The sequence below is a fragment of the Mustela erminea genome, chromosome 9 (assembly GCF_009829155.1).
Source record: "Mustela erminea isolate mMusErm1 chromosome 9, mMusErm1.Pri, whole genome shotgun sequence".
Taxonomy (NCBI): domain Eukaryota; kingdom Metazoa; phylum Chordata; class Mammalia; order Carnivora; family Mustelidae; genus Mustela; species Mustela erminea.
In genome coordinates this window covers 86,906,819-86,926,588 of record NC_045622.1, presented here as the reverse complement: position 1 = coordinate 86,926,588, position 19,770 = coordinate 86,906,819, and the positions used below count along the sequence as shown (strand labels likewise).

Sequence of the window (19,770 nt, the reverse complement as noted above, 5' to 3'; positions counted from 1 at the left end):
AGTGGTGGTGGGGAGAGAAATTGATCAAAAGTTTGATCAATTTAAAATATTAAGGAGTTGCTTACAAGTCAAACATTGACTTCTTAGCATTGTTATTCCATCCAGAGAACAAAGGAAAACAAAGCAAACACATCTAATGAAAAAGAATGTAAAATGTGTCATTATGAACTGAATCATAACCTGAGTTATGAACTGTCTCAAATCACTTCTGGTCTCAGAACACCAGCCTAGATGGACAAGAGAATTCCCTCTAGCCACTTTTTAAACTGTCACTCAAAAAACGAAATTCCCTTAGTATTTTGTAGTTGTAACTAGGTGAGGGTATTGGTGGTGGATATCTGATCATTTGCTGGCATTCATGTGGGAGACCAAATGTTTTATTATTTTTTGTAAGATTTAGATTTGTTTTTCCTTTTAGGAAATTCAGAATGAGTTCCAGCTAACTCAATGAGGGAAGAAGCATCACGAAAATTGGCTGTGGCAGTTTACCTTGTAAACTGTAAACCAAAACCTTAGTGGTTTTCTAGAGTAACCTATTAGCTAGAAAACAAAAGAGGGGGGGTGTGATATTTACTTTGTTGTTTTCTTCATGAGTATACCACTGAACTGGAAAAAGATCCCTGGAGGAAATTGCTTCAAAATGAACAAGAAACTCGAGTATTCTGGGATTCTCTAAACTTTGAAAAGCCCAAATTGAACCCGGCATTTGTTTTACAAAATCGCTTTAAAAGCACCAAATCAAATATGAATGAGAATTCCATCTTTTATTGAAGCGGTAGGAGATCTGATGCGGGGAACCGCTTCATAGATGCTGCCTTGACGGTCTGCCCTTCCGAAGTCTTGCGGGAAGGTGGATGGATGTTCCTTTTAGCAGATAAAGGATTTAGCAGATAAAACAGAGAACACAAGTCAGCGGTCCCCATCCGCTTCAAAACTCAAGGCTAGAATTTCATAGTTCCCATACTGTTCACTGCTTCCCAGACACGGTTCTCACCAGCTGAACAATTGACAAGCTCTGGGCATGTCAGTGTGTCCCATTATCTAGTCCTCTCAAAGGACTTTTCCTCACCAGGTAAGCTCTGCCTGTCACTCTTTTCCAGAGAGAATCGCGATTCTCTGTAAGCTATTCTCACTCTTTTCTTGGTATATATTTAAGAATGTGAGTGGGACTGGAATAGAAATAGATTTTCTGCTTACTTACAGAAGAAAGATATATGTGTAAAAATAATCAAACAGTCCAGCAGGGTATCAAATTAAAAAACCACATTATTTCCCCTGACCCATCCTGGTTCACAATGGAATCTCTGTTATTGTGGTCCTGTTGGACTTTTTCTATGATGTGCAAATCCAAGTTGTTGATAAATCAGTATCTTAAATCACTGATTCTCTGTTGGGATTTTAGCTCATATTCTGGCCTTCAGGGGCCTTTGGCAACATCTAGAAACATTGTTGATTGTCCTCATTGCAGGGAGGGGAGGCTACCTCTGGCATCGAGAGGGTGGAGACCCGCCATGAAGACCCAGACCAGAGAGTGATCTGGCCCAAGAGTCAGCCATGCCCAATTTGAGAAACCAAGTTTCAGACAAAAGTGGATTAAAGTATACAGGCAATTTTTCAACTTGTTGTTTTCGGTCCCCGCCTCATGGACATTTTCCCCAGGCCAGTCCATGTTGGCCTACTTCATTAAAAACAAGTGATTTTCTGAGTATTCCCTTATAGGGATGTGTATACCATCATATACACTCATCTAATCCCTTAAGATGGACTTGATCCTATACTTAATTTATTACTATAAAGAAAGGAGCAATGAGTATCCTAACACTGATTTCTTGATTCATGTGTTAGAGGTATTTTTGTAAAAGAAATTCCTGGATGTTGAACTGTTAGTTCAAAGGGTCCATAGATTTAAACTCTGAAGAAGAACAGCTGAAATGGTCCCCCAAAAGGCTTCACCAGTTTACAAGATGAGCCGTTACAATCACCGGTCCTCAAAATAAGAATCAGAGCTCACATTTGAGAGACGAGGGTCTCTTCTTGTCAAGTTGAGAATGGACTTATTTTCAAAGGAAGGTGAATGGGTCTGAGGGAAGGTCTGGTGCCCGGACTCCCTAGAGTAGTAAAGGAGGAGGAAGAAGCGACCTGCACAGGTCTGGCTCATTTGGTCATCAAGAGGCTGACGGTTCCCAGTGCGGTCCATATTGCTGCCACCCCAGATCTCTCCTCCTAGTGTTTCCCAAGGGGGAGCAAACTTCCTCTGCTCTCAGGTGACCTCCTCTGAGAGCAAAAAACAGGGAGTTGGCCCCTCCTCAGCTCTGGGACCAAGCTAGCCTCCTGCCAGCACCCTTGGTGACCCCAACCTCCCTGGGCCACCGTGTAAGGAACCACGGGTTCCCCCCCAAGTTTTTTTTTTCTCCTCCTCTCTGAAGTTTCCTGTTTCTTTGTATGGAACACAAGGACAAAATAAGTTCTTGAGTAAATGGTGGGAATCTTGTTTTGTACCAGTGGAAAGCGAGGGATTCATTGCCCCGCTCCAGTTTCCATGTTGCCTTTGTTCCCCTGGCCCAGTTATCAATGCCTGGGCTTTCCCTTGCATCCTAATGAAGGACGATGAAACGGGCTAAATCTTGGGGCACAAAGCTCACACTGCAGGCTCTGACGCGCCTTGAACAAAACAAATCGGCTTCCACCAATTAAAGAACACTGGGGAATCCGGATTCGTTTGGGGTTTGGAGCGTCAGGTTTCCCACTAGCCTGTCCCAAGGACTGGGAAGAAAGAGCCCCAGATGAGGGGTTCACTTTATACTTTAGCTTCAAAGGGGCAACCGCATTTCTCATCAGAATAAGTGATTAGGAACTTCGGGGTTTTCATGGGAACTGTAACCCTGGCGCAGTGGGAATGTGCTAAGGCCGCCAGTGGGTCAAGATCACCTTTCCTGTTGCAGACGGGAGATGACGGGCTGCGGCGGGATGTGTGCGGATTGTCCTAAGAGCTCTCAGGAGCGGCATTGTAAACATGAACTGTGTCCTGGCTTTCACACCGTTCCAAGGGCCAGTCTCAGCCTTAATTTACGGAAGACAGGAGCTTCTTTGTCTGTAGCGGGATGGTACATCCTGGGGTGAAGAGCTAGGGCTCTCTGGGCAGAGAGACCTGGGTTTGACTCTCAGCCTACATTTACCAGCCAGATGACCTGAGCAGCCCATTTCCCTCCAGTGGGCCTCAGTTTCCCCACTTACAAAGTTCAGAAAGATGATACCACATATTTCTCAGAGCGTGTGTGGGGAACGGAATGAAATAATCCTTACATGTAAGGCGCTGAGTTGAGTCCCGGGAGCCATTACTTTTCTTTTTGGAGTATAGTTGACGCACAATGTTTCATTAGTTTCAGGTGTAGGACGTAGTGACTCAGTTTCTCTCTAGGTTATGCTAGGCTCCTTGCCACTGTGTACCACTCCCTGCCCTCTGTGCCGGTATCACTGGCTGTATTCTGTGCCTTTCATTCCTGTGATTTACCCATGTCCTACCTGGGAGCCTGGGTCTCCCAAGCTCCTTCGCCCTTTAGCCCATCCCCGACCTCCTTCCTTCTGGCCACCACCCCTTTGTTCTCTATGTTTATAGGTCTGTTTCTGCCCTTTTTTTTTTTTTAAGATTTTATTTATTTGACAGACAGAGATCACAAGTAGGCGGAGAGGCAGGCAGAGAGGGGGAAGCGGAAGCAGGCTCCCTGCTGAGCAGAGAGCCCGATGTGGGGCTCAATCCCAGGACTCTGGGATCATGACCTGAGCGGAAGGCAGAGGTTTTAACCCACTGAACCACCCAGGTGCCCTTTGTTTTTTGTTAGTCATTTGTTTTGCTTTTCAGATTCCACATCTGAATGAAACTTTGTGGTATTGGTCTTTCTTTTTTTTTTTTTTTTTTAAAGATTTTATTTATTTATTTGACAGAGAGAAATCACAAGTAGATGGAGAGGCAGGCAAAGAGAGAGAGAGAGAGGGAAGCAGGCTCCCTGCTGAGCAGAGAGCCTGATGCGGGACTCGATCCCAGGACCCTGAGATCATGACCTGAGCCGAAGGCAGCGGCTTAACCCACTGAGCCACCCAGGCGCCCCGGTATTGGTCTTTCTTGGTCGTATTTCACTTCGCATACTATCCTCTTTCGCCTCCCCTATTATGGCCATTGAAAGTTTGGCAGGAAGTAGGGGATTCTCCAGATAAGGGGTTGGGGAACAACACCAGTTTCTACAGACTAGATGATTATGACTCACTTTTCTTGGGGTTCCAGGGTTTAGGAAAATTCTCCCCTCAACTTTCTCAGTTTCCTCCGTGAACTGCATTTTGCAGGTCATGGCCTGATACAAAGTCTTGCTTACCATGGCACTTGGGTACAGGCAGGAAGGATCTGGTTTTAACAGGCAAGTAGACACTGCCAATGTCATTATCATGAGGAATCGTAGATCCCAGGAGAAGACACCCGCACTGGGCATGTTGTTAGGGGAGCCTTTGTAACCAGGGCAGCCCAGAGACGGGACGTTAAGAAATGATGGGGGAGTAATGCCCGCGAGGGACTGGATTTGGACACTCCGTGGTGGGTTGCCCAAGCATCATGTTATCTGGTCGGCCACCCTTTTTCTCACGGGGTTTTTCAGAAGTCCCTCATTTAACATGGGATGGGCTATATGTCTGTCTCCTGGTGGTCATGTAGGAAACTGGTGCTCCAGACTGTCGCTGAGATGTTTGATTAGAGGGACATGGCACCAAAGAGAATGAGCAGACGGGCTTGGGACAGCATGAGAGGTAGAGAGATAATCCCATAGAAGAGTCCTGGAGAATCCATAGCTGTTATCAAGTACTTGATAGCCCGGAGGCTTCAGAAATTGGAGGAGCCCCCAGAAGACCATGAGCTAATGGACAGCTACCTTCTCATACGCCTCCTTACACCTAAGCCTCCCCTCTACTTCCCTCCCTAGCACGGAAATGAATCTCTGACATCCTTTGTGGTGTATTTAGAGGGATGCCATTTCATTTAGGTTAAGATCTGAAAAGCAAGAGCTATTACTGAATACAGCAGAGGCTGCCTTTATACAGTTATCAAGGCATTTGTTTGTTTTATAATTCAGAGGACGCGTTGCCTTGTGGTTTGGGCCATTCCTTGCTGGGTGAGTCTGAGTCTGCCTCGATGATGTCACATTTTAGCATTAACCCTGATGGGCTCCATGGGCCTCGATCCTCTTAACAAAGCATTGCTATACCCCATTCTGGGATGCTTGGTGCTTGGTATAGGACGGGTGCATTGGACGAGTCAGCAATCCTTTTCATTATGGACACCATCCCAGCAGATAATAAGAGGACCTGGGATGCTGCACTGTGAACTTTCCAGCCTGACTTCTCCACGAGCTCGGGACGGAGCAGCCCTCAGACTGGCAAGGACCAGACCCACATCGTTTTACTAAGAATTTTCTTCCACTCGCCTGCCCCTGACAGGGCCCTCTTGGCTTTTGCTTTGGCAGCTGAGGTCACCGAGGCAGGACCTAACGCCTGAGGCAGATTTTATTTTGGTTCTAGGTGAAGAGGTAATCCATTAGAGCAAGGGTGGGCTGGCTGCCACCGAGGGAAGAGGCTGGAGGGTGCAGAGAGTGGGAGAACGTGACAGCAAAGCAGAACGAACTTCTGCTGGGGACAAACATCCCTGCCTTCATGGACCATGAGATGGACACTAGCCCCTTGATTGAAGCTAGAGGGCCCCCCACTTTTCTCTAAAAGCTCCTGCCTCCTGGGGTGTCCACCTCCTTCTGTCACCCTGCTTCAGAAGAGGAAACCTTCCTCTCTACAAAACAGAAGACATATCCGCTGGCATCCAGGTACTGAAAACAATAGTAGTTCCTACCGTCTCTGTTCCCAGTGTAGGCCAGGCTGTGTGCTTTCTGTGACCTTGTCTCATTTCATCGTTTCAGCGTCCCCGCGGGGTAGGTACTGTGACCCTCGCCACTTGACAGATCCATCTAGCCCAACAGTGTTGAGTGTCTGGTAGGCACGAGGCCCTGGGGAAATAAGGCAGGGCTATGCAGCGTATTTTCTTCCTTCTGTTTGGCAGAAACATAAAACAACTCCAATATCAGCCTGTCTCAAGGGCTGAAGAGAGGTCCTGTACCACGTGGTTCTTGGCCACACCTTCCTCTAGGAAAGCCTTGGTGGTGGTGATGGTGGTGCTGAGCATGACTAAGAGGGCAAAGTCTCTTGGGACTCAGATGGGCTCAGCAGCCCATTGTCTCCATCCCCAAGGCTAAACAGAACACGATTGCCTCGTTCAAGCGATTTCCATGATTTCCATGCTGCGTAGTTCTTCTATTTTGAAAAGCTGACTATAAATGCTGCAGGGGGACCTTTCCCCCAGTAGTTTAGCATTATTATCCACCTCCCACCCCATCCCCAATAGCTGACTCAGAAACCCGAGATTAGGGGAAGACTGTCACCAGGCTGGTCCTCTAGGGGGAGGGTAGCTAAGTTTCTACCCGAATACGTAGGTTACTCACTTACTCCACGAGACGAGGATGTCAGGTTGATTTTGAACCCAAGTAAAATGGCCAGTACTTTCTGAACATTTTTCAAAGTTGACCTGTCTCTTAGACACAGGCAGTGTCTGCTGTCTTAGTAAGTAGGCCATCCAAACACCGGAAAAGTGGTATCCGAAAGACACAGTGTACCAGGGGCCAAGGACAATACTGATTAAGATCAAATAGCTAATTATGAGCCTTAGCCTCCAAACTGCTGCCGGATGAAGAAAGAGCAGTGTGTGCCATCCAAGCTAATTTCGCATGGATACGGTCTCATTCGCACCCACAGGGGGCTGGGTAGCATCAGGGGACAGCGTTCCATTGGCTGGAAAGAGATAAAAAGGGTTTGTGGTGGGGACTCCTATTGGTGTCTTTATGCCTGGGGGGGGGGGCTTTGTGGAGGTGAAAGATAATGGGTTTAGTCCAAAGGCACTACACTCAAATATAAGCTGAACAGGAAAAGTGGGGAAGAGAGGGGGCCCATCCAGGGCTTGTCTCTGGGTGTTGCTCTCATGTTCATTCAGGTTTCTAGAATGAACAAAGCCCAGTCAGAAAGTTAGTGCCTTTTCCAAACAAAATGAAAATTCTGTCACAAACTGTTTCCTTGATTTTGGAGACCTGTGAGAATGGGTGTGTACCAAGAGTGTGCTAAGAATTGAGACCAACATGTCCCCATTGCCCAGCCCCCAAGACCAGCTAGGTAAGGGGTCACAAATTGTGTTGACTTTGGATCTGTTTCCTTTGCCAGAATTCTCAGATAATCTTTCAGTTCTTATTAAAAAGAAAAAGGAGCACCCTGGTTTAGTTTTTTTGTTTTGTTTTGTTTTGTTTTTTAATCGGGGGGCTGTCTGGCTTCCACAAGTATTTCATTCCTATGCATATCCAGAAAAGAAATGTACACTTTTTGATGTGCAGTTCTGTAAATGACATCAAACCATTTCTGAAGACAAGCAGAGTATGAGTAATAGTAATTACAAGGAATCAAAACGATTTAGAAGCAGGGCAAGAACGAGCAAAAGAGAATATTCACACAAGGGTGTGAAATGGCGCTTCCACGTTTTCATCCAGTGAAATGATCGGCCTTGGCTGTCTCTGATTCTGAATTTTCTGGCAGCAAAGGCAGACAGAGAAATGCCTTAGATGGTGTGGCTCTCATTGTATATTAAGTGAAAGTGAACCCAAGTTCAGCAGGAGATGCAAATATGACCCATTTTATTACAACCCCTATTCCTTCCTCTCTCCTTATCTGAAGACGCATGGGTGCTGGGGAAATGTTTTCCACTTCTGTCTTGTAAATAACAAGTGTAACCTCTTTTTATACCAAATATTTCTAAAGGCTAGATCTTTCCACCTTCTGCTGCTCCTGAAAAAAATCAAGGTAGCTGGGCTTTATTACACTTGTACCATTAACATGTATGCTGCCCTGCTGGCTTCCAACCTCATACCCCTATACTCTGCTTCAGGGTTTTCTTGGGCTCCCAAAGCCCACTGGCTCATGTGTGTGGGCAGACAGGAGGTGCTGAGGAACTAGTGTCAATCCCATCATCCTTCCACAAATGATTGGTCGCATTTGGTAGGTAATAGCTCCTACCCCTTGATCCTTGGGTAGGATAAGTCAGAGGCAGATTCCACTGTGTCTCTAGGAGTATCCCAATGGCATTGACCCTCTGTGGCCCCCCGTGGTAACTTTCTTGATAATGTGAACTTCCTGGTCTCACTACTATTTGTTCTTCCTGGGATTCCCACCTAAACAAGCTACTTGCATTCAAATCTCTGTCTCACAGCCTGCTTCTGGGGGAACTCAGCTTGAAGTACCTCCTGGAAATATCTCTTTGAGGGGCTGACTTCATAGAGGGCTAGTACTCAGGTCAGCTAGATCAGCATTTGGTTGTTTCTTTACAGTATTAGATAAGCCTTGGATCAGGGCTGAATAACATATATTTGGATTGCATTGTCTGAAGGATGCTCAAAATAGGATTGTATTGTTGATTTTAGAAGATCCAGTGTTAGACCTGAGAATCGAAATCTTGCTCTTTTTTTAACAAGCGCACGCTCTCTCTTAGTCTCTAAGTCTCTCTCTCTCTCTCTCTCTCTCACACACACACACACACACACACAAGTGTGTGTCATAAGACCCGGCCCAGCTCTTTATTGGGTGGAGTGGCAGAAGTGAGTGGAGACTCCAGTGGTGTTTGTGAAGACAGCCCGTAATATTTCCTGAAAGACTTGGAATCTTCTGAAGGAGTTGAGCAAACTCTGCCGCCTAGCATTTTTCAGACACGGGTTAGAAAGTGTGTGGTCCCAACCTGTGGAAATATTCCTGGGCCTTCACTAATGGTCTCTTCTTTTGTAGTCATGCCCTTGATCAACTGCGATAATGAAGTGGATGGGAAGGTGGTCCATTTCCTAAATTAGGATAAAGAGCATGGACTTCCTTTGTCATAGCCGGTATAATTGACTGATCAGAGAGCACAAAATAGTGGAGTTATTTGTGTGTACCGAAGAACCGCGTTTCCTAGAAATGTCTCCACATTATCTTGACATACTCTCAGATGTCTCCATCATCATCATACCCATTCCCTGTAGACCTTCTGGACCTGCTCAGCTCGCCTACCTTCTATCCAGTAGGCATCTTAGTGTACCTGTCAGGGGAGAGAAAGATGTAACTTTTCTTGCTTTATGTCAGTTTCAATCCAAGTCTAAGATCCATAATTCGGACTTGTGAGAAGTTCGGTCTGTTGTTGTTGGGGCCTCCTCTGTACCTTTGGGTTGTAAAACCGTTGCTGGTTTTACCCAGACAGCACCGAATCTTCACCTGGTGGATTCTGGGTACGTGCTGGTTAGCCTGGAGAAGCTTGGTGTCACAGAGCGCCTGATCCCTGCTGGGGTGGGTTGGGGTGGGGTTGGCCAGCAGCCAGAGCACTGTGGAGGCTGCAGGCTCTTCTGATGAGATCGGATCTCTTTAGATGCCCCAGCAATCATCCTTGTCAGGATCTGCCAGGAGCCAAAAGGCATGCAGAGCTTCATGCCCGGGACTGAGAAGACCGCTCCTCTGGTGTCTTGTCACCCTGCCCCACCCCCACCAGGAGTGCCACCATGGGGAGGCCCAAGGGGCCCTGAAGCCCAGGGCTAAGAAAATAGCACTGTCCTTGCTTAGTTTGTTCCCCAGGCCAGTCACTGAGCCAAGATTTTGGGCCCAGATGGTTTCTGAAAGGAGGTTCAAGATCAGCCAGTGAGGGAGTTGGGGAAGCAAGATGGGAAAGAGGAGGAAACCAAGCAAGAGTGATTTCGACTCAACTCCCAGACTCAGTCCAATCCGGGGCAGGGTGCTGGGGAGTGTAAACGATGCCTTGAGGAGCAGGAGTTGAGCTATTTATACACCTTTCTGTTGTCGTCTATGGGCAACCCTGGGGTGGGTGTGAGGGGATGGATATCTTGGCATCTTTCAGCTCTTCATATAGGCAAGGTGGTGCCCATGCCCAAGGGCAGTCTTCGAAGGTGGCAGGTGCCAGGTTCATGTGTAGAAGCTGACCTGGGGAAAGGATATGGATGGGACACCAATAGCTTTTACTACAGGGCTATCTCGAAGTTCCCAGATATCTTTCAGTAAAGTGGCATCACAGCGAACCACCTCATCTCGTCACCTTGAGAAAAAAAGACAGCTAGAGAGTCGTTTTTTAAGTGTTTATTGGAAACAAGAATGTACCCCCCCAGGTACTGTTTCTGTTCATGAGAGGGCGTGTAAAGGCGTGCGAAGCTTAATGTGTTGATGTCCCCGGGCTGGGTCCTGGAAGGACCAGGGCAATGTGCTATTATTATTAACCCTGGAATATTTTACTTAGCAAAGCAGCAGCTGGGTTCTCCTTCAGGCCAGGGGTGCAGCTCCTTAACATACCCATTTGGCTTTGTGTGAAAACGTCTATCCTGCTGGGGAGAAAGGAAGCATGAAGCCCTTGAAAAATCAGATAGAAAGGAATCAAGGATCTGTTTAATGGGGAGACACAAAGGATTCTAAAAAGAGAACCCACAGGGGGAATAGAGAGTTTTTGAAATCTAACCCTGGGGAGCAGGCTTTGATGAGATGCAGGTGGTCTGAGGACCCAGCAGGTCAGCATCTAAACTGGGAGAGATGCACGCCTGGGTGACTCAGTGGGTTAAGCCTCTGTCTTCGGCTCAGGTCATGATCTCAGGGTCCTGGGATGGAGCCCCACATTGGGCTCTCTGCTTGGTGGAGAGCCTGCTTCCCCCACTCTCTCTCTGCCTGACTGTGATCTCTGTCAAATAAAATAAAATAAAATAAAATAAATGGGAGAGGAAGAGATGTGCAGAGGAAGTCTTAGAATACTGTTTAAAAGCATCCTCGGAGAGTGCACAGCTTTGGCAAGTACGAGAAATAATGAGAGGGAAGAGAAATGATGCCTGGTGGAGGTTTGATACAAGAATACAATTTTAAGGCTTCATTTTGCAGGATTAAGAGAGATGAGTGTTCAGAGACTGTGGCTGAACTCGGAAGTCTAAGTCAACACCCTGAGTCCAGGTCTGGAAGCCCATCATGCATAGATATTATCAAGAGGCCAGAAAATAGAGTGGAATATTTGATTTATTTAATTAATTGATTGATTAATTTCTAAACTATAGAAATTTATTTTCTCACAGTTCTGGAGGCTGAAAGTCTGAGATCAGGGTGCCAGCGTGGTTAGTTTCTGGTGAGAACTCCCTTCTTCTTCTTCTTTTTTTTTTTTTTAAATTTCTTTTCAGTGTTCCAGAATTCATTATTTGTTTTATATCCAAATAGACTCAATAATAGGACTTTAGATTTCCTTGTGGGTTTTTCTTTAAGGTGTATGAATTTGGGGAATTGATTTTTTTAAAGGCTTATTTATTTTTATTTTAGAGAGCGAGCGCATATGAGCTGGGGTAGGGAGGCGGGCAGAGGGAGAAAGAAAGAGGGTCCTCAAGCCGACTCAGTGAGGAACCTGGCACAGGGCTCAATCCCAGGACCTGGAGATCATGACCTGAGCTGAAATAAAGAGTCAGACACCTAACACTGAGCCACCCAGGCACCCCAAGGAATTGATTTTTTTTTTTAAAGATTTTATTTATTTGGCAGAGAGAGAGAGCACAAGTAGGCAGGCAGGCAGAGAGAGAGGGAAGCAGGCTCCCCACTGAGCAGAGAGCCCAACTTGGGGCTCCATCCCAGGACCCTGAGATCACGACCCCAGCCAAAGGGAGAGGCTCAGCCCTCTGAGCCACCCAGGTGCCCCGAGGAATTGGTTTTTAAAAGAAGTTGGGTGCTTTGTAAATAAAGGCAAACAGGGGTAAAGGAGACTATGTGTTATGTAAATTATTCCTCAAAACCAGCCCAGCCTGCTAAGTGTTATTATCCTGTTTTACAGACCAGAAAAACAAGGTTTGGAGAATTATGTAAGTTTCCCACGCTCTGGTTCATTAAGTGGAAGAATGAATGCATTTTACCCTTTACCCCTTCCATGACCTACTGTGGACTTACTCTGGACACTGGGAACCAAATAATTATTTGAACCTGTGTGTTCTGATTCTGGCAGCCCTTCTTTGTCCCCCAGAGTCTAGTGAAAGAGCTCATTCCCATCAGAGCTGGAGAGAAGTTGGATTACTCTATGATGATGGTAATGAGATGCCCACAGTGTGGAGGGCATGGGAACGTCAAAAACTGTGCATAGCAGACTGAAGGCTAGATTTATGGGCTGAGCAGGGGGCACCCAAACCATTTTGACTGCTACTTTAAAAAATGAAAATAACGAACAACCACAAAAACAATAAACAACAAAATTTTATGGTTACATGTTCTGATTATCAAACAGGGGGAAAAAAGTATAAAGAGGCAAAAATCACTTTGATGTTACAAGCCAGAGATAATGACTATAATTATCTCAAAGTATGTTTCTCCCCATCCATTTTTCTCCCAGCTTTGGCAGCTTAAAATTTTTTTCTCTGATTTTGGCTTTTAGCAGTTTTGGGTAATAGGTCTCTGTGTGGTTTTCTTCACATTTCCCTGTCTTGGGATCTGTAGACAGATGTCTTTTATCAGTTGGGGAGACTTTTTCTGCTGGTTTTACTCCATTCCTTTTTCCTAGAATGTCAGGTACATGCTTTTATTAACTTTCTCACTGTTTCTTTACATTTTCCTGTACATTTTCCATTTTTTTAACTCTTGGGCTTCATTCTGAATTCTTTCTTGTAAGTTATGTTTCCATCTATTAATATGCATGAGCTGTATCTGATGTGCTGTTCTACTTACCCACTGAGCTTTACATTTCTGCCATTGTCACATTGCAATTCTAGATTGCTCCTTTGGTTAGTTTCTAAGGTTTCCAGTGTTCTACTGAAGTTCTCAGTTTTTTGTTTTATTTCCTTGAGCATGCTCAGCATATTTATTTTCAAGTAGTGTCTGACAACGATAGCATCTGAATCCTTTCTAAATCTCTTTCTGTGTTTCTCTTAAATTTTAGTCATATAGGGTTTTTTTTTTTTAAGATTTTGTTTCTAAGTAATCTCTACACTTAATGTGAGGCTAGAATTTAGAATCCTGAGCTCAGAATCCCATGCCCCTGTGACTGAGCCGGCCAGGTGCCCCAGCCACATAGCCTTATGTTCCATTGGACCCCAACTCGGAAGAATCATTTGGCACTAGGAAGCAATAACTCAAAATGAAATAAGAGTTCTCCATTCTAAGATCTCATTAAGTTTAGGGTGCACTGTTGGTTTAATCATAGCTTCTCTGAGAGTTGGAAGTAAAGACGTGCTGCGTGAAATGTACACACGTGACCTGATTTCAGACATGTCTCATTAAAAAGGAGTAGGCATCTAAGAATTCTAGAAACAGGGCAGAATTCCCCAGCCTTAGGCAGACTTGTTTACATATCCTGACTCAGTTTCTCTTTAAGTTTCTTTTTAAAACCTCATCAGGGAGAAAGACCAGATAACCTGAATTATCCTAAGGCTTTGTTACCTCCAAAGACTTGCAAACTCTCCAGCGTTCCTGCTGGCTAGACCCATATTAAACGCAGTTAGCAACAGGATCCTCAGGAATTCTGCACTTAGGAAACATGGGGCAGGAGCCTAGAGGACCACAGAGTCCTTACTTCCAAAAGAAGGAAAGCCCACCTCTCAGGCTCACAGTAGAAGGGATTGCTTACCTTCTGCTGAGGCCAGTGTGGCTGGAGTGTAGTTCATTCTCTTTCAGTATTTCAGGACTGGCCTTGAATATCACCAGAATTTTTCTTAGCCATGAGCTCTGGCAAATAAAACTCAAAATGGAGGAGGAACTCGGCTGGCATTGCACAGAGTATAGCTCTTTGTGAGGTTATCTGACCACAGAGTCTAGCACTGCCCTGGCCAGGGAGCAGGCAGGGGCTGTGGCCAAGGGAAGCCAGCAGCCCCTGGGCCAGCAGATGGCCACTTCTCAATGGCGGCTGATTATTGCCATGTGGCCATACAGACCCAGGGTTGCCAGATCTGAATTTTTTCAGAAGCCAGTAATACAGATTTTTATGAGCCATCTCCTGGTTTTGATGTTGGCAGTGAATTCCATTTTCTAAAACTTGCAGGTATGACACACCATGTTTCTGAGGTGGTTGCAGCTGTGGGCTCCTGATGCTTGTTTCTGGGCTACGTGTTCAGTATTCAGTGAGCCTCTGCCTAAGAAGGTAGTCCAGGGGCACCTGGGTGGCTCTGTCGGTTAAGCGACTGATTCTTGGTTTTGCCACAGGCCGTGATCTCAGGGTCGTGAGATTGAGCTTGATGTGTAGGGCTCCATGCTTAGCACGAAGTCTGCTTGAGATTCTCTCTCTCCCTCTCCCTCTGCTCCTCTTCCCACTCCTACGCTTGTTCTCTCTCTCTAAAATGAATTAATAAAACCTGTTTTCAAAAAAGAAGGTAGTCCCATCACTGAAGCAATATGGAATGCTTTCTCCTTTCTCTGCCTCTCCCCCCACCCCCACATCATAGAAGTCTTTCTGGAAATACAAGCACTGGGCTTTCTCAGGACACTTGAAATTTCAAAAAGTGCAGTGCTCTCCCTCGGCCATGTTGGTATTTTGGAAAACTCCCTCAGTGAAGTCCATTTTTTACAATTAAAATGGGATTCTGGAGTTTTCTTCCAGCATGGAAACTGCCCCAAAGCACATAGGATATCATTGAAATCATGGGCCACATGGTCTGTGGGCAATCATAGAGTAGACAAACCAGTAATTTGGTTAATATCAGCAACCTCGCCAAGTTGCCCATGGGGAAATTTACTAACTTTTAGTTCTCAGATATTTTAGAAATGTTATATGGATGGAGATTCTTTTCTTGCCTGGAGGCAAGCACACACGTTGCTTAAAAGGTAGCCGGGCATTTATGGGAAGAAAAGCATGTCAGGCGCACGATCACATTGCTTGGGGACTGTTTCACAGGGATGAGACTGTATCTTAGAAGAAATGATTAAAAAGAGACCAGGAAGACTGACAGCAAGTGGTACCCAAATGCAGTAATTAATGACTGAATTCCTCAGGGGTCCTACTCTGTGTCCTTAGGGTGTAATAGTCACCATTGTGCCATAATCCATTTGAGAAAAATATGTTATCCGATGGAATCTTTTTAATAAAGATTTTATTTATTTATTTGACAGAGAGAGAGATCACAAGTAGGTAGTGAGGCAAGCAGAGGGGTCGGGGGGGGGGGGCAGGCTCCCTACTGAGCAGAGAGCTGGTTGTGGGGCTCGATCCCAGGACCCTGGGATCTGACCTGAGCTGAAGGCAGAGGCTTAACCCACTGAGCCACCCAGGCACCCTATCTGAGGGAATCTTTCCAGGATTTGTCTAGTACCCTGTTCAGTGCTCAGAATAGCAGGTGTTGCCTCTTCTACTGTGTGTGACTGTCCAATCTGAGTTAGAGAATAGAAATGCCTTTGGGGGGCACCTGGGTGGCTCAGTTGGTTAAGCGTCTGAATCTTGATTTCAGCTCAGGTCATGATCTCAGGGTGATGGGATCGAGCCCCGGATCAGGCTTCATGCTCAGCACAGCATCTGCTTGAACTTCTCCCTCTCCTGCCCATCCCTGCACTCTAATGTCTCTCTCTCTCAAATAAATCTTTTTTTCTTTTAAAAAAATAAATGTCTTTGTAATGAATATTGTTAAACATTTAGAGGGAAAGTGTGTGTACTTGGAGATCAGGGGAACTTCTTCATATCTCTGAATTTCTATCATCTGGGTTTTTTTTTTTTAAGATTTTACTTATTTATTTGACAGAGAGACACAGTGAGAGAGGGAACACAAGCAAGGGGAGTGGCAGAGGGAGGGGGAGAATCAGGCTTCCTGCAGATCAGGGAGCGTGATGGCAGGGCCCGATCCCAGGACCTGGGATCATAACCTGAGCTGAAGGCAGACGCCTAACGACTGAGCCACACGGGCGCCCCTCTATCATCTGGTATTTTAGAACTATACCTTTCAGCACACTTGTGTCCCTGAAGATGAAACATAAAATCTAAATTCATTTCGTCTATGCAGCCTTGTCTCTAGTAAATTCTGTTTTCTGGGTACAACACAAATAGGAAACTGAGGACTCTAGTTTAATTGCCCCAGCTTTAGGGAATGAAGGAGATAATACAATGACACTGGAAAATAATCATCCCTGTGTACTGACTGTAAAATCTAGGTGCGATGTTTCTGCTGTCCAGGCCTGCCCAGCTCCCACAGCTCCAGAAAGAAATGAACAAGACCACAGGAGAGCTAGTTGTGTCGAATTTATTTATATGGGGAATGAAATACTTCTTGATTTAAGAATAGATCGTTAAAACAAGGGGAGGACATGTCTAACACATACATTTTCTGTTACGAGTTTTTTCTTGCTGATTCCTCTGGGCACCATCGCTGGCAGGCTCCACATCGCTGCATTTCTAATTCAGTGAAACATGAAAAGATCCGGTTCTAAAATGGAATGCTTCACACTTTTAATAGTTCTTTATTTCTCTCCCTTTTATTTTTTCTTTTAGTCCTTGAAGAAAGTAACTGCTCAGACCCTGGGGGTCCAGTTAATGGGTACCAGAAGGTAACAGGAGGCCCTGGGCTTATCAACGGGCGCTATGCCAAAGTTGGCACAGTCGTGTCCTTCTTTTGTAATAACTCATACGTTCTTAGCGGCAATGAGAAGAGAACTTGCCAGCAGGATGGAGAGTGGTCGGGGAAACAGCCCATCTGCATAAAAGGTAACGAATGAGTATGTGTGACATAGATGGAGTTGTTGGACCTCTTGGAAGCTCCCTACCTGTGTGTGAGCCCCTGAAAAAGATACCATTCCCTCTTAGGTTCTCACTGGCACCGTCTATGACTCTAGGTGGAAAGCCATCCCTGAAAACATATGCTTCTCTTTTGGACCTCCGGAAGACCTGCTTCTCCTAATCACAGCTTCTCGCTGTGATCAAGAAGAGTTAGAAAATTATCAGAGCAGTTTAGAAAAGATGACAGGGCTGGGTTTTATCTATGTAAACCCAAGGTCAAAATCAAGGCCATCAGTGGGGTCCAATATAGCTACATTTATCTACTCTCTATGAAATAGGAAGTTGGCACAGGAAATAAAAGAACAAAACAGGCACAATATCCCTGCCAGCCTGTGTGGCGGGAGGTTTAAGATGTTAACATAAAGAAAAACATCTTACTAAGATGGCAAGACCTCCAGTATTCAAGGCAGAGTTAGAGGAAATGAATGAGCAGTGTGTGTTGAGAGAAAGGGACGATCACTGTTGCTTGAAATAGCGACAGTTGTATGTGGCCTGTGGGGGCCAAGCCAATCTGGGAGGCGGCGAAGCGTTCACAAGAGGTGCAGAGCAGCTGGGACTATGTTCCTGTCACAGAAGACAAAGGAAAACAAAAGGTAGAGGCAGAAGTGAAAGGACCATGGTAAACTCAAAGTAGAGCCAACAGGGATTCTGGGAAGTAGATTGAAAAGGTTGGTTTGGGACCAGAAAACATGGAACGTTGTATAGAGAACCTTAAACTTACCCCTTTGGTGGTGGGGATGCATAGTTTCTTTTTGAACCGGGTCAACAGCCCCTGTATTTTGGGGGCAGGTCACAATTATCTGGCTGTTTCCTAGGAAGAAAAGCATGTCCTTGGCCTAGATTACCCAGATAATTGCCTTAATCCTCCACTTTCCCTTCTGGGTGTTTGTCAACAACCCAAGTCATGGGAAAAGAAATGAAAGAGGAAGGTTTGTGAAAGGAATAAATCACTTTAGACTTTAGCCAGAAGCGACCTTCCTCCTCACCAACACAGACTCCGATTCTTGATTTCATTAAGTATGGAAACGGTGTTTCATATGTCCTTGGAGATTTTTGTCAACTCTTCTCTTACAAATTAATAACAACCAAAGTTCTCTAGTTTGCTAATTAGATGAATGTTGGCCGCTTGATTGGGAAAGTGAAGAAAGAGACACTTCAGCAAAATTAAGCCTGGGCTTTGAGGTGCCCTCAAGTGATCATTAGGAGCCTCGATTTCAGAGGAAGGAACTAGAGGAATCAGCTACCCAAGACTACCCAAGATGACGCTGCCATCTGGTCTTCAATGAGAGCCTTGTAGTTCCCTGTGTTGGGCTCTATTTAAGAACCTTCATTTTCGATCGTGACTCCACCTTCCATCAAGTTCACCGATGCCATTTGTGGGAACAGATAGTCCCAATCTAATGACAGCCAAGGTTTCACCTCACCCGGGTGGAGTGGCTTTTCAGAAGTGCGTCCCCCATGGGCGTTGTTCAGAGGGGGTTGTCCATTTCGATGAAAGGCAGCGAGCTCTTTTGCTAGGGAGCTTTCCACACCCACTGGCATACCTCCCCTCTGAGACCTCTGGGGGTGTCCAGAAAGGGCGGTCAGGGATGAATCTGAACCGAATAAATGTGAGCAGTTAATACGGCAAAAGCTGATGCCCTCTTGTCTCCTTCATTCTAGCCTGCCGAGAACCAAAGATCTCAGACCTGGTGAGACGCAGAGTTCTTCCCATGCAGGTTCAATCAAGGTGAGGTCGAAACACCTGGGCTCTGGCTCCAGGCGAACCCCTCGAGTGTGTCGCCTCCCACCCCTCTTCCCCCACTTGTGTTTCGCCAAAGACAGTCCGGGGTTTCTTAGGGACACTCAGTGCTGCCTGCTCAGGAAAGAATAGGGCCTGTTAGAGGGAGACTGATGAGCCAGCTGCCTTTGGCCAAGAGGTAGCAACTGCTGGAACATGGACACGGTTCACGGGATCGTGGGAAAGTAGGTGGCTGGTGGGACTCGAGACTTGAAGATGATCCTTGAGGAACCGGGTTTTAACACTTGAGTCTTCCTGAAATTGCTCTGTGTTGACTAGGGCAGCTTCTAGGGAGATGGCCTTCCTGCCCCGTGCAATCAGCTATGGCTCAGGAAGATGTTGGTGGTAATCAACCAGATGAGGCAGGTCGCTGGTCCCCAGGAGCCAGAGACAAATGACCACCCCTGATGAGGGAGGAGAGCCCTCAGATATGCCTGCCCAGACTTCCTCCTGGGAAGACAGAGGTGGGGACCACTGTGGGGGCAGAGAATTGGCCCAGTTCTATGTCTTCTTTCCTCATTTTGTAGAAGAAACTATTCTCACCTCATCTCCTACTACTCTCTTCCTCACCCTCTACTCTGGCCCTGCAGGTGGCCCAACTTGTCCCCTCCCCTTCCCCCCACAACGCTGCTTCAGAGCCTTGGCCCTTCTGTCCAGACCCCACTTCCGCTGCATGTCCGGGAGGTTTAAAGCCTCGCTCTGTCTGCTCCCTGCTTGGTGTCTACCTGGCAGAGAGACCTTTTCTGACCGTCCTTTGGAAAACAAGAACCACCCCCAAATGTTGTAGTACCGATTAATGTTTTCTCCTTTTACACTTCATATAAAAAACAAAGCCATCATCAACCTCAGAGAACTGATCAATAAAAGGAAGGAAAGTAATCCTACCTGATGCTGACTGCAGAGCTGTCTTCTGGGCTCTCGTATTTGGTGAGCCTTAGGTCTCAGATTCGCTCTCAGCCCTACCTGTCTTCTTACCTACGGGTTTTTGTTGTTGTTCAATTTCTATCTCTACCTAACCTCACCAAAATAAATGTGTAAAAGTTATAAGTGCAGGAACGTTTTCTGTTTTGTTCATGTTCAAGTTCTGGGGTCAAGAGCAATGCTTGCTGCAGAGGAGTCCCCCCCCCCAAAACACAACCACCCC

At 46.0% G+C, this 19,770-nt stretch overlaps 1 protein-coding gene across 5 annotated transcripts in view; it reads left to right on the top strand.

The window, feature by feature from the left end:
- The window catches only part of PAMR1 (peptidase domain containing associated with muscle regeneration 1), a 150,483-nt gene that overhangs the window by 124,385 nt on the left and 6,328 nt on the right, over positions 1-19,770 (top strand). For all 5 annotated transcript variants that reach the window (XM_032357942.1, XM_032357944.1, XM_032357940.1 and 2 more), the window contains 2 exons: positions 16,562-16,774; positions 18,509-18,575. In XM_032357942.1, coding sequence (XP_032213833.1) covers positions 16,562-16,774; positions 18,509-18,575 — 280 coding nt within the window. The remainder of the gene's footprint in view (positions 1-16,561; positions 16,775-18,508; positions 18,576-19,770) is intronic.